This window comes from Sus scrofa, chromosome 14 (assembly GCF_000003025.6).
Source record: "Sus scrofa isolate TJ Tabasco breed Duroc chromosome 14, Sscrofa11.1, whole genome shotgun sequence".
Lineage (NCBI taxonomy): Eukaryota > Metazoa > Chordata > Mammalia > Artiodactyla > Suidae > Sus > Sus scrofa.
Window position 1 is genome coordinate 48,400,178 of NC_010456.5, and position 13,689 is coordinate 48,413,866.

The 13,689-nt window shown below is 44.5% G+C and overlaps 1 protein-coding gene across 12 annotated transcripts in view; it reads right to left on the reverse strand.

Annotated features, from left to right (window-relative positions):
• Positions 1-13,689, reverse strand: part of PRR14L (proline rich 14 like) — a 66,272-nt gene that overhangs the window by 48,208 nt on the left and 4,375 nt on the right. For 5 of the 12 annotated variants that reach the window (XR_001300925.2, XM_021073914.1, XM_001925039.4 and 2 more), the window contains exon 2: positions 8,817-9,341. The exons of 2 other annotated variants lie outside the window; for them this stretch is intronic. Coding sequence is in view for 5 of the 10 variants with exons in the window: in XM_021073914.1 (XP_020929573.1) it covers positions 8,817-9,290 (474 nt within the window). In the remaining 5 variants the exon portion in view is untranslated. Of the gene's footprint in view, positions 1-8,721; positions 11,548-13,689 lie in introns of those variants that run through there. 5 more of the 12 variants (XM_021073915.1, XM_021073917.1, XM_021073913.1 and 2 more) reach the window with 4 other exon arrangements.

The following is a 13,689-nucleotide window of genomic DNA, read 5'->3' on the forward strand; positions in this document are numbered from 1 at the left end:
CTGACTTTGGTCCAGAGGGAACAGAGAGGAGTAGGTAAGACAGAACCCGAGAACTGGTCCCCAAATCCGAGCCAGTGTGTGACTGCTGGCCTCTCAATAGTCTGAGATGAGCTGAAGGAAAAAACTTTTGTGGAATGCTGCTAAAGGCAAATCAACTATTAGAACAGAGTCACTGAATCTCAGTATGGAAAAGAACACCTCTGAGGCTGCTTGTCCAAACTGGTATTCCCTTTGCTATATGCCTGACAGTCACTGAGGCTCTTCATAAACACAACTTCCCTGAGTAACCTCATTCATTTTTAGACTGGTCTAGCTGTTGAAAAGTACCTCTCACATGGACTTTAATTCTGTCTCCCTCTAGCAAGACGTCTTTTAAAAAATTATTACATTTTATGGAGTTCCCATCGTGGCTCAGTGGTTAACGAATCCAGCTAGGAACCATGAGGTTTCGGGTTCGGTCTCTGGCCTTGCTCAGTGGGTTAGGGATCCAGGGTTGCCGTGAGCTACGGTGTAGGTCGCGTATGTGGCTCAGACCCCGCGTTGCTGTGGCTCTGGCGTAGGCTGGCAGCTGTAGCTCCAATTAGACCCCAGCCTGGGAATCCCCATATGCCGCAAGTGCAGCCCTAGGAAAGACAAAAAGACAAAAAAAAAAAAAAAATTACATTTTAAAACTTTAAATGTCTCAAAACATTTGACTTAGAAATAATCTTTCAGATGTACCAAAAAGAAAAATTGCAAATATTGTTCAAAGATTTTTCTTATATAGTCTTCATCCAGCTTTCCCTGTTAATATCTTATGTAACCATCAGTACAGTTATTAATACTAATAAATACTAACTAATCTATAGACTTTACACAAGTCTTGTTAATGGCTCTGTGACACCCTTTTTTGGGATCAGGATCCAATCTAAGCTCCTAGGATGCATTTAGTCCAAGTGCCTCCTCAGTATCCTTTTAACTGAGGAGCTCTGTAAATATTCCTCTTTCATAACTTTTGGAAAGAAAGTCCCTCAGTTTGGGTTGTCTGATGTTTCCTCATTAGATTCTGGTTGTGCATTTGGGGTACAGAAGTGATGTGGTTCTCTGTGCATCCTCCCAGGAGGTGCCTGGTGTTGGGGCTCCTCATTCCTGGGCAGGGCAACTTCCATCATCTGGCTCAGGTGAGATCTGCTAGGCTCCTCCACTGTGAAGATAATATTTTTCCTCTTTGTAATTATTAAGTATCTTGGGGAGAAATATTTTGAGACTATGTGAATATTTCTATTTCTCAAAGTTCCAGCCACTAGTATTTTTCACTTTTTTCTTTTTACAGCCATATCTGCGGCATATGGAAGTTCCCAGGTTAGGGGCTGAATCAGAGCTGCAGTAGCAGGCCTACACCACAGCCAAAGCGATGCAACGTCCAAGCCGTGTCTTCGATCTACAATGGGAACTCCAAATAACTTTTTTTTTTTTTTTTGTCTTTTTGCCATTTCTTGACCTGCTCCCATGGCATATGGAGGTTCCCAGGCTAGAGGTCGAATCAGAGCTGTAGCCACTGGCCTATACCACAGCCACAGCAACTTGGGATCCGAGCCGCATCTGTGACCTACACCACAGCTCACAGCAACGCCAGATCCTTAACCCACTGAGCAAGGCCAGGGATCGAACCCGCAACTTTATGGTTCCTAGTTGGAGTCGTTAACCACTGAGCCATGACGGGAACTCCCAAGTAACTTATTTTTAAATAGTTTTTTAAAATTTGATAAAATACACAAATCATAATATTTACCATTTTTATCATTGATAAGTATACATTTCAGTGGCATTATACATTCACACTGTTTTGTAACCATCCCTACCATACATCTCCAGAATACTTTTTGGAGTTCCCTTTGTGGCTTGGTGGGTAATGAAATCTGACTAGGATCCCTGAGGATGCAGGTTTGATCCCTGTCCTCAATCAGTGGGTTAAGGACCCAGCGTTGCTCTGAGCTATGGTGTAGGTTGCAGACACAGCATGGATCCCACGTTGCTGTGGCTGTGGTCTAGGTTGGTGGCTGTAGCTCCGATTCAACCCCTACCCTGGGAACTTCCATATGTCGAAGGTGCGGCCCTAAAAAAATTAAAAAAAAAAAAAAAAAAAAAAAAAAGCAGAACTTTTTATTTTCCCAAACCAAAACTCTATCCCCATTAAACAGAAACTCTCCATTTCCCCTGCCCACAGCCACCGGGAACCACCCTTCTCCTATCTTAACCCACTGAGCCACAATGGGAACTCCTTGGCTGCTAGTTTTTTGTTTTTGTTTTTTTTTTTTAGGGCCGCACCTGTGGCATAGGGAGGTTCCCAGGCTAGGAGTCTAATTGGAACTATAGCCGCTGGCCTACACCACAGCCACAGCAAAGCAGGATCCAAGCCGTGTCTGTAACCTATACCACAGCTCATGGCAATGCTGGATCCTTAGCCCACTGAGAGAGGCCAGGGATCAAACCTGTGTCCTCATGGATGCTAGTCGGATTCATTAACCTCTGAGCCACGCCAGGAATCCCTTGGCTGCTAGTTTTAACATCTGTTATGATTCTTGCTTGAGATAAATAATTATTACTGTGATGGTTGCCAAAAGGTGATTTTTAAATTTTCATCATCCACTCTGTATCTGTTACTTGGGAGTTCTTTAAGAGCTTTCTTTTTTCATTTAGTTATTCATTCAGTTAGTATATTAGCATAAGGTCATGATATTTTATTCTAGGAGTTACAATTCATTATTATTATTTATCTGAAGCTCATATCATGACTGTAGTCTTGACCACTGAAGAGTTCCTTTGTCCTCTTATACTGGCTCCTGTATCTTTTTGATATGACCCCATAATTTTTTGAGCAATACACCAGAAACAGTTCCAGGCTCATCTTCTATTTTATCCTATCCCAGGCCTGGAACAGCATTTCTCCAGAGCCTTGATTCCTTTCACTGGAAAATGTTATTTGGAAAAAGACCTGGGTGCTGGGTGTGCTCACTGTAGAGGTGTCCCAGCTGCCCATCTCACACCCATACATATATATTTGGGTTTTTTGTTTGTTCGTTATTGCTTTCTAAGGCCGCGCCTCTGGCTTATGGAAACTCCCAGGCTAGGGGCTGAATCTGAGCTAGCTGCCAGCCTACACCACAGCCACAGCAACTCAGCATCCGAGCCATGTCTGCCACAGCTCACAGCAATGCTGGATCCTTAACCCACTGAGCAAGGCCAAGGACTGAACCTGCATCCTCATGGATACTAGTCAGATCCATTACCACTGAGCCATAACCAGAACACCCACACATTTGTAATTTCTTTCTCCGTCAGTGAGAAACCTGGCTCTTGTATCCACAATATTTATCTATTTGCTCAATCTTAGAATATATATAAAGTAGTTTAGGAATTACTAAGCCACAGTCCCATGAAAAACAAATTTATAAAAAACTTTTAAAAATTTTATTTTAGTCTTACATAGTCAAAATATTGTTTCCCAAAGTTACTTGGGCTACTTTTCTCCCCCGCCCCAACCTTAGTGTGGTTTCACTATTCATGGCCAGGGATCAAACCTGCACCTTCATGGATACTAGTCAGATTCATTTCTGTTAAGCCATTCACATTTTCTTTCCCCCTCGTTCCCACCTGCCCCTATAGGTAACCACACTCATCAGATTCTGGTTCACCCCTCCCGTGTGTACACAGTGTTGTTTTATATAAATGAGCAGATATTTGTATACTGATTTCCCCTTTTTTTTGCATGAAAAGGAGGCTACTATATTCACTCCCAGTTTGCTATTTTCATAACAATAGGAGTTCCCGGTTGCAGTGCAGCAGAGACAATCCAACTAGGAACCATGAGGATTGGGCTCGATCCGCGGGCCAAGGAGCGGGCCAAGGAAACGTCATTGCTGTGAGCTGTGGTGTAGGTCGCAGATGCGGCTCAGATCTGGCGTTGCTGTGGCTCTGGTGTAGGCTGGCGGCTACAGCTCCGATTTGACCCCTAGCCTGGGAACCTCCATATGCCCAAAGTGTGGCCCTAGAGAAGACAAAAAAAAAAAAAAAAAAAGCCAAAACTTAACAATATATCCTAGTTTGCAAAGGAATTAACAGTAGCGGGCCTGTTATTCTTATTTATTTATTTATTTATTTAGGCCATGCCCATGACACAGGTAAGTTCCCAGGAAAGGGACAGAACTTGTGCCACAGCAGTGACCCAAATCTTAACCTGCTGAGCCACAAGAGAACTCCCTGTTATTCTTAGAAAGGCCTGCTTACAAGGGAGGCCTCAGCCAGCACCTGGATCTCTTTCTGATTTTGGGAGTTTCCTCCATTCCCTAAGTGATAAGAGTGGCTCAGGGCATCTGTGCAACGATGTGGTTATAATGACCCTCCCTGCTCTCTTCCTGGGAAGTCTGGGGTTCTGATATGTGCTCGCCAGTCATGTCCATGTGACCAGCTCACATTAAAAACCCCAGGCTCCAATAAGCCCCCACAGACATTTCACAAATATTATCAGTTTGTTCCCAAAGGAAGTTAGGTGTGTGTGACACACTCAGACAGGACTCCTGGAAGCTTGTTCGCCATTTCCTCTAGACTTTGCCCCCATGGCCCTCTTCCCTCTGCTGACTGCTTTCTATCTTCTCACTGTAATTAACTGTAGCCGTGATCTGACATGTGCAGTATCCTGTGAGTTCTAATGAATCACCAAACCTAGAAATGGTCTTGGGGACCACGCATCTGGAAATCGCCCCCTATCTATACATGGAGATCTTCATTCTTTATTACAGTTGCACAGCGCTCCAAGTAAGGAGGTTTATATACCATAGTTTATTCAACCCCTCTCCTATCTGTGGACATTTAGTTTGCTTCAAACATTTTGCAATAATAAATAATGCTTCAAAGAATAACTTTGTGTATACGTATTTTTATATACGGATACACGTGCTACAGGTGTATCTTCAAGGCAGACACCTAGAAATGCTATGTACTGGGTCAACATGTCAGGGCACAGTAGATTTGGCAAGTGCAGCCCAATTCCTCTTCTGCAAGGTTGTATTAGGATACACTCCCACCAATCATGTGTGAGAACACCTTTTTCCTCACGGTCTTGCCCACAAGGTGTGTTGTCACAATTTTTCATTTTCGCCCATCTGGTAGGTTTCATAAAAACGGTATCACAGGAATTCCCGTCGTGGCTCAGCGGAAACAAATCTGACTAGTATCCATGAGGACACAGGTTCCACCCCTGGCCTCGCTTAATGTGTTAAGGGTCTGGCATTGCCATGAGCTGTGGTGTAGGTTGAAGATATGGCTCAAATCTGGCATTGCTGTGGCTGTGCTATAGGCCAGCGGCTATAACTTGGATTCAACCCCTAGCCTCCATGTGCCTTGGGTACGGCCCTTAAAAAGAAAGAAAAAAAAAAAAAAAGTGCTATCACAGGTTATTTAAATTTGCATCTCTAATTGTGAGTGAGGTTGACCATTTTCATGTGTTTAAGCACAACACAACACACACACACAATGACTTACCTACTGAAATCTTTCCTCTATTTTTCTACTGGGCTTTTTCTTTTTTCTTTTTTTTTTTTTTTTTGTCTTTCCTAGGGCTGCACCTGAGGCATATGGAGGTTCCCAGGCTAGGGGTCTAATCGGAGCTGTAGCCACCAGCCTATGCTAGAGACAGAGCAATGTGGGATCCGAGTCGCATATGCAACCTACACCACAGCCCACAGCAATGCCGGATCCCTAACCCACTGAACAAGGCCAGGGATTGAACCTGCAACCTCATGGTTCCTAGTCGGATTCATTAACCACTGAGCCACTATGGGCTTTTTCATCCCTTAACAGTTCTTTACATATTAGAGATATAAGCCCATTATCCATGATATATGTTGTAAATATGTCCTCCCAATTTGTCAGTCGTCTTTTCACTGTGTCTGTGGTGTTCTGCCAATCTAGCAAGAATTCTAATCCTGGGGTCCAGGATGTCTGGGGTCTGCAGACCTTCTGGGATGGTGTGTCTGTTTTTCAAAGACCTGCAGCATTCATCCAGATTTCTAAAGGTGCTGTGACCTGAGAATGTCAGGAGCTACCACTGCCCTAAAGCTTCCGTTGAGCTTAACTGTGCCCAACAAAACCATTCCACTGGACCCTCCATAGTCCTGAAGGCTTCTCTCATTTCCCAATTCTCCTCTTTTAGAGGAAGACCTAGTGACTTGGCCTCCAATGGGGCATTTTCGGGTTGTGTCACCAGTGTGAATTCTTATCCATGAATACATTCCTGGTTTTATATCTTCCTCCCACATGACACCAGGTTCAGTGTGGAAAGAAGGGGAGGACCTACTTGGGCCAGAAACCCCAAAATTGACTCATTCCTTGCTTCTCCTCTGCTCCCTCATGCACCCCCTGTAACTTAGCTCATCTGAGTGCAGGGGGAGGTGGGGAGAGGACTGTGAGCCTGATACTCTAGCTACTGGCTAACCAACACTCAAGAACACTCTCCACCTGTCATATTCTGATAATGTGTACATATTATTGGCCACACCCACAGCATATGGAAGTTCCCAGGCCAGGGATCAAGTCCAAGTCACAGCTGCGACCTACACTACAGCTGCAGCAGTGCTGATCCTTAACCCACTGTGCCACAGCAGGAACTTCCCTGATAATACACACTAAGAGCAAATTGGCTTTTCTTGGCAGGCACACTACAAAGTCAACTCTACCTAATCAGTTAAAACCCGTAGGTCTTCTATTTTACCCTTGTGTAGTTCTCTTTATGAAATCAAGTACAAAATCTTGCATTTATGCCTATTAAATTTCATTTTGCTTTACACAATTCAAAACAGAATCTACCACTGGTGGAGTTAAAAAGGAGAGGTTTAAAAAAGGAACAAAAAGGAGTTCCCGACGTGGCAACGAATCCGACTAGGAACCATGAGGTTGCCGGTTCGATCTATGGCCTTGCTCAGTGGGTTAAGGATCCGGCGTTGCCGTGAGCCATGGTGTAGGTTGCAGATGCGCCTTGGATCCTGTGTTGCTGTGGCTGTGGTATAGGCTGGCAGCTACAGCTCTGATTGGACCCCAAGCCTGGGAACCTCCATGTGCTGTGGTATGGCCCTGAAAAAAGATCAAAAAATAAAAAAGGAACAAAAAGAGCCATCTTCTAGTTCTCAGGCTGTGTGGTGTGTAAATATGTCTGTATGTGCATGTATAGATAGAAGTACGGTGTTCATTAAAATATACATACTTTCCTTTTATATCAAATATTACATTAAGAAATTTTTCATCTTATTAGATGCAACCCACCATATCAAGTAAGGAAGTTTCAGATCTGTTACTCATTAAACTATATTTTTAAGGATATGTCATGACAGCATAAAAACTGATACTATATTCAACTGTTACTTAATGCTTTATCTATTCCTAATTATGGTTAATATATGCAGCTTACTAATGACAATCAATTGCCCCATAAACTGTGTAAAGAAATGATATACTTATCAGGTGGGGAATGAAGCCTAGCCCAGGAAGCCCAGAAAATACGAATTTATTAGTGGATTTAGAGCAGGGGTTGGCAAACTACAGCCTGTGCTTTTATGTACAACACCTTACTGTAATCAGCCACTCATATTTCTAAGTATCGTCTAGGCCTGCTTGCAAGCAACAACGGTAGAACCGAGCAGTTTCAACAGAAGCCATGTGGCGTATAAAGCTTAAAATATTTACTATTTGGTCTTTTACACAAAAAAGCTTACTAACTCCTGGTCTAAGGCACCATCCGGGGGAGAAAGTAAGCTTTTTTTTTTTCCCTTGTCTTTTTTAAGGGTTGTACCCACGGCACATAGGTTCCCAGGCTAGGGGTTGAAATGAAGCTGCAATTGTCAGTCTATGCCACAGCCACAGTAAATGCCAGATCCAAGCAGCATGTGCAACCTACACCACAGCTCATGGCAATGCCGGATCCTTAATCCACTGAGCGGGACCAGGGATCAAACCTGCATCCTCATGGATACTAGTTGGGTTTGTTAACACTGAGCCACAACAAGAACTCCTCTGAAAGTAAGTTTTCTAGTCCACTTGGCAGGTAAAATTCCTTTAGGAATTGGGGTCCATCAGGCTATCCTAGCCTACTAACCATTAGTCTCACTTAACTAATCCCCCTTATTCTAATTTCAAACTCACAGAGATTTGATTTTCCATGCCCTACCAAGCAGTAGTGTATTAGCAAAAGAACCAGCTTTCTGATTTATGCTTCAGCCTCTCCTGAAGTTGGTTAGCTTGGATCAGTCCTTTGGAGACCATCACCTCTACTGTACAAAAAAATTTAAGTCCAGTTTTTGGACCTGCAAAACTTAGGACTTACGTCTGAAATGTGGAGACTCCTCAAGGGTATCCATCTTACGAAGGCCTACGTGGGTGAACAATCTCCCTCAAAGATATCTCTGTGACACCTCACTCCATCTTAAACCTGATGCTACCAAAACTCAAGGAATGGTACCCACAACCCATCGTTCCTTAACATCCGACAACTACCTGAAATTCCATAGGACAATCACAGAGATTCAACATTCTATGTGCAGTGGCTGCTTCAGAGGACTGAGACTTTAAGAGATAAGCACTTTCTCTCTTCAAGTGTCTGATGTGACACAATTGGTTTTTAAAGATCACCAAAAGAAAGTAAATGTCAAAATCAACATTTTGGAAATGTTTCAAAAATGAACCATAAGCTACCTGTCAGCATCTGTACTTCATCCTGTGAAGTGTTTCTCCAGCTGGAAAGCTGCCGTTCACACTCAACTCATCTGCATCCAGATCTCGGCTCTTACCTGGCTGGGGCTGGGCTTTTCTTCGGCAGCTGTGGGACACTGATGTGGGTCTTCCTCTGCTCCCTCACAGGGGTCTCTGACAATCTCCGCCTGGTCCCCTCCATCTCTGAAGACCTTTAGCTCCAGGCTCTTGGCTTTCTCTTCCCTATCCAAGATCCCAGAGGCCACAGAACCTTCTGCTCTGGAGTCCACCAGCCCACACCGCCCAGGCTCACCCCTGTGGTCCAAGGTCACAGGGGGTTCTTCACAACAATGTTCCGTGGGGGTCCTCTGCAATTCCAAGGGCGCTGCCCTACTCTGACTTACATGAGAGCTGCAGGCTCCGAGTTTTACATCTGGAATCACACTCGGCTCAGGGTCAGCATGAAGCTCTTTGGAGACACTTACTGGGAGTTCAGAGTATAATTCCTGTACCACGGCAGACATGGAGGAATCAAGCGGGATGGGCTGAGTCTCTACTCCGGATGACAGCATTAGGGCAGATGCAGATTATGGAGTCAAGTCTTTTACATCAAACGGCTCACCCTGACACAAATCAAAGGAAGGGATAAAAGTTTAAAACTTTGCAGGGTAGAAGGACACTGTCTCAGATCAAACCAGCTAAAATAAAGGCAAAAAATTCCACCTCAAATGCCAGCATTATCTGGCGCCAAAAAACCCTCCTTAACAGACTGCGAATTTGAAGAAAAAGAACTACCTTAAACCTTTAATAGACATCTGTCTAATCTCAATTCAAATGCTGCCTTATGAACAATTCTTATTTTTAATCTGGATTCAAATGTAGATGAGAATGGGACAAGTCTAAGCATTCAAGGACAGACCTGACGGAAACTAGAAGATAAAGATGATTTTCTGGTGTTCCCGCTGTGGTGCAATGGGTTAAGAATCTGCAGTGACTCAGATTGCTGAGGAGGCATGGGTTTGATACCTGGCCCAGCTCAGTCAGTTAAAGGATCTGGCATTGCTGCAGCTGTGGCTCAGATTCAATCCCTGGCCTGGGAATTTCCAGATGCCGTGGGTGAGGCCATTAAAACAACAAAAAAGATAGTTTTCTATTTGTTTCAGGTTGTGAATCTTGCCTATTTGGTTCACTGCTATATCCTCACTGCCTGGAATAGTTGCTTCACACATAGTAGGTGCTCAGAAAATACTTACTGAATTAATATATACCGAGAGACTATAACGAATGTGATTCACTGACATTTTTTCATTAAGAATTCTCTTTGGAAAAAGAGAGAAAACAGAATTCCACTCCTTTACTGCTGAGTGAACAATCAAGCCATGTCTACACAGGCTGGCACCAGACGTGACTAAACCAACTCTTGGGCAGAATCCATCCTGACTTCTACCCAGCATCTTGAGATTTCCCAAGTACCCTCACAGATGTTACTCAGGTGATTCTCACAACAGCCCTGTAAGTTGGCAGAGCAGCCATCACCTTCCTGCTGTAGGCTCTAACACCACACCTCAAGAATAGAAGGGTGACCTGCCTGAAAATTGCATGGTTAACCAAGGGGGCTTGCTGGGGGCTTCCACAATATTGGAAAGGTTTCGGTTATTGCACTGGGTAATGGAAACATGGGTTACTTGCTACAATATGTATAACTAAGTAGTTCATGATACTACATTATTAATCAACACACACACACACACACACACACATACACAGATAGGGAATGATACACCCAAAACCAGGGTTTCCTGGCTAGTAACTTTTCTGTTTTAGTTTACTGAACGCATGCAGTTTCCACCACAAAATCCACTGGAACTGATCGTGGTGGAAATGGTTAACCAAATGAAATACTGCCCACTTTCATTCTTGATGTTTTCCCTAACCCTAAACAGGAGGAGGGGGAAAGTGAGAGTATTTGGCAGCTCAGCGTTCATAACAAGGATTTATCAGAGGTACTGACAATAAATCCCTTTGGGCAAAAAGCACATAGGACAGGATGTTTCCAAAAGCCAGCCAATTTCTCCTCCTCACATCCATCTTTCCCCCAAACAAATATATTACATTTAAGTACAACCCAGTGCCAGCTGTGAACCATTCTGTCTGCTGAGCTGTATCACCTTCTCCACCAGCTACATCAGGTTTTGAGCATCAGGAACTCACCGACACTCCTTGGAACTCCTTACTGCTCAGCGCCCTTGGTCTCTATTCATACCCTGACCATCTGGGGGAGCCCACAGAGGCCACTTATGCAAAGGTGCCAGCTCCTTGAGTCGCCTTCGGTTGACAACCGTTCCTCCTTGATAGAAGATCCCCTACACTGACCCATGCAGCCTGGACTGGAGCTGGGGGCTGAGGAAGGGCAAGTGACAGGTCCTCTCATTTTGGACTGCTCTGCTTCCTCCTGGTTTTCCAACCTGTGGTGATGGTTCCCTTATGTCCCAATGCCCTCATCCACTCAGCATCATTCAAGGAACAGTACTCAAAGGTCCAAGGATACAATGCAACACTACTAACGTAAATACTAGAAATTACAGGAAAGCAGATGACTAGTCCAGAAGTCTGAGGTAACACAGGAAGGCTAGTGGAGAAACATGAATCCCAGAGAAGCAGGCAGAGACACACTGGTGTGCACAGGAGTGCAGTGAGAATTGAGGAGGCTCTCAGAAACAGTGCTGACAGAAGCATTCTCTTTGGAGCTAGTCTCCCCCTTTCCCCTCCAGCTCCATTATTTCTAGTGGTATTTAAAAATTATTTTAGACAAAAATAATAATAATAATAATAATCTGGAGTTCCCGTTGTGGCGCAGTGGTTAATGAATCTGACTAGGAACCATGAGGTTGCAGGTTCGGTCCCTGCCCTTGCTCAGTGGGTTAACGATCTGGTGTTGCCGTGAGCTGTGGTGTAGGTTGCAGACGCAGCTCGGATCCTGCATTGCTGTGGCTCTGGCGTAGGCTGGCAGCTACAGTTCTGATTCGACCCCTAGCCTGGGAACCTCCATATGCCGCGGAGGCGGCCCAAGAAATGGCAAAAAGACGAAAAAAAAAAAAATTTTATCTTGGCCACACCTGCGGCATATGGAAGTTCCTAGGGCAGGGATCCAACCCATGCCACGATGGAAAAAATAAAATAATCTAAAAAACAAAAAAACAACCTTCTGAGCCATCAGGGAATTCCTCCAGGGATACTTTAGATTTTAAGGGTGTGTGTGTGGTGGGGGGTGTTAAGGCATAAATGGAATTGTTATTTGATGCCTCCCCACCCCCAAAAAAGGGCAGGAAGGAATTCCTGTTGTGGCTTGCGGGGGGGGGGGGGGGGGGGGGGGGGGGGTTAAGAATCCGACTAGTGGAGTGACTAGTGGAGTTCCCGTAGTGGCTCAGTGGTTAACAAATCTGACTAGGAACCATGAGGTTGCAGGTTTGATCCCTGACCTTGCTCAGCGGGTTAAGGGTCCGGCGTTGCCGTGAGCTATAGTGTAGGTTGCAGATGCAGCTGGTGTAGGCCAGCGGCTACAGCTCCAATGAGACCCCTAGCCTGGGAACCTCCATATGCCATGGGTGTGGCCCTAAAAGAGGAAAAAAGACAAAAAAAAAAAAGAATCCGACTAGTATCTGTGAGGATGTGAGTTTGATCCCTGGCTTCACTCAGTGGGTTAAGGATCCGAAATTGCTACAAGCTGTGTAGTAGGTGGCAGACGCAGCTCAGATTCGCACTGCTGTGGTGTAGGCCAGCAGCTGCAGCTCAAATTCAACCTTTAGCCTGGGAACTTCCATATCCCAAGGGTGCGGCCCTAAAAAGACAATAATAACAACAACAACAAAAAGACAGGAAGTGCTCAATTTAATTTGGTACAGTTTCCCTTTCCCATCGGCAGACACAATCCAGCTTTGGCTGTCACTCTGCATACAGACTGAAAGGCCTTGTGTGGGAAGGGCTGTGTGTAAGAGCAGGTATGTGGATGGAGATGGGCTCTCTGGATCTCCTGGCCCCTCAGATCCTCCATGTTCTCAAGTTCACACCTTCCTGCCTGGGTGAGCTTCACCTTTTTTTGATGACCTCATCTTATCATGCAGCCTCTCTGCTCTGAAGATGACTCAAAACTGTCCCTTTAAGCACAGAGTAACCACAGGGCCCAGTGACTCCACTTGGAGGAATATGTGCAGAAACCACAAAAAAACTGTGCACGGATGTTCAGTGTAGCACTTTCCACAAGAGCCAAAATGTGGAAACAACTCAAAATGTCCATCAACTGATGAATCAATCACGCAAATGTGGTCTGTCCACACAATGGAGTATTACTTAACCATGAAAAGAAATAAGGTGCAGCTTTATGATGCAATGCGGATGCAGCCCCAAAACGTTATATAAGTAAAAGAGGCCAGTCACAGAAGACCACATATTAGAAAATCTCATTTACCTGAAATGTCCAAGGTAGGCAAATCTAGAGTCAGTGAGTGGCTTAGCGGTCTCTTACTGCTGGGTGAGTTAGAGAAACAGGGAGTGGCTGCTGACAGAATTTCTTTTAGGGGCGATAAAAATGTTCTAAAATTGATGCGGTGATGGCTATGCAACCCTGTGACTATGCCAAACACTGCTGAATTGTACAATTTAAGTTGGTGAACTGTAATATAAAGCTGATTTTAAAAAAGAAAGAAACCAGTCCCTAGTCCCAACCTTGTTTCAGTTGTGACCTATGTTTCACTCACAAGGATGGCACCCCTCCAAACTTAACGTGCCTAAAATAGAACCCATTCAACCCAGCAAATAAGTGATTTACTGCTATACACAAACAGCTATGAGAGACAAGGATGAGTAAGATGCACTCAATAAACTTACATGCTTATTTTTCACCCCACTGCCTCTTAGAAATGGCACCCCCATCACCCCAGAGCTCAGGCTTGAATTCTCAAAGGTAACTGTATC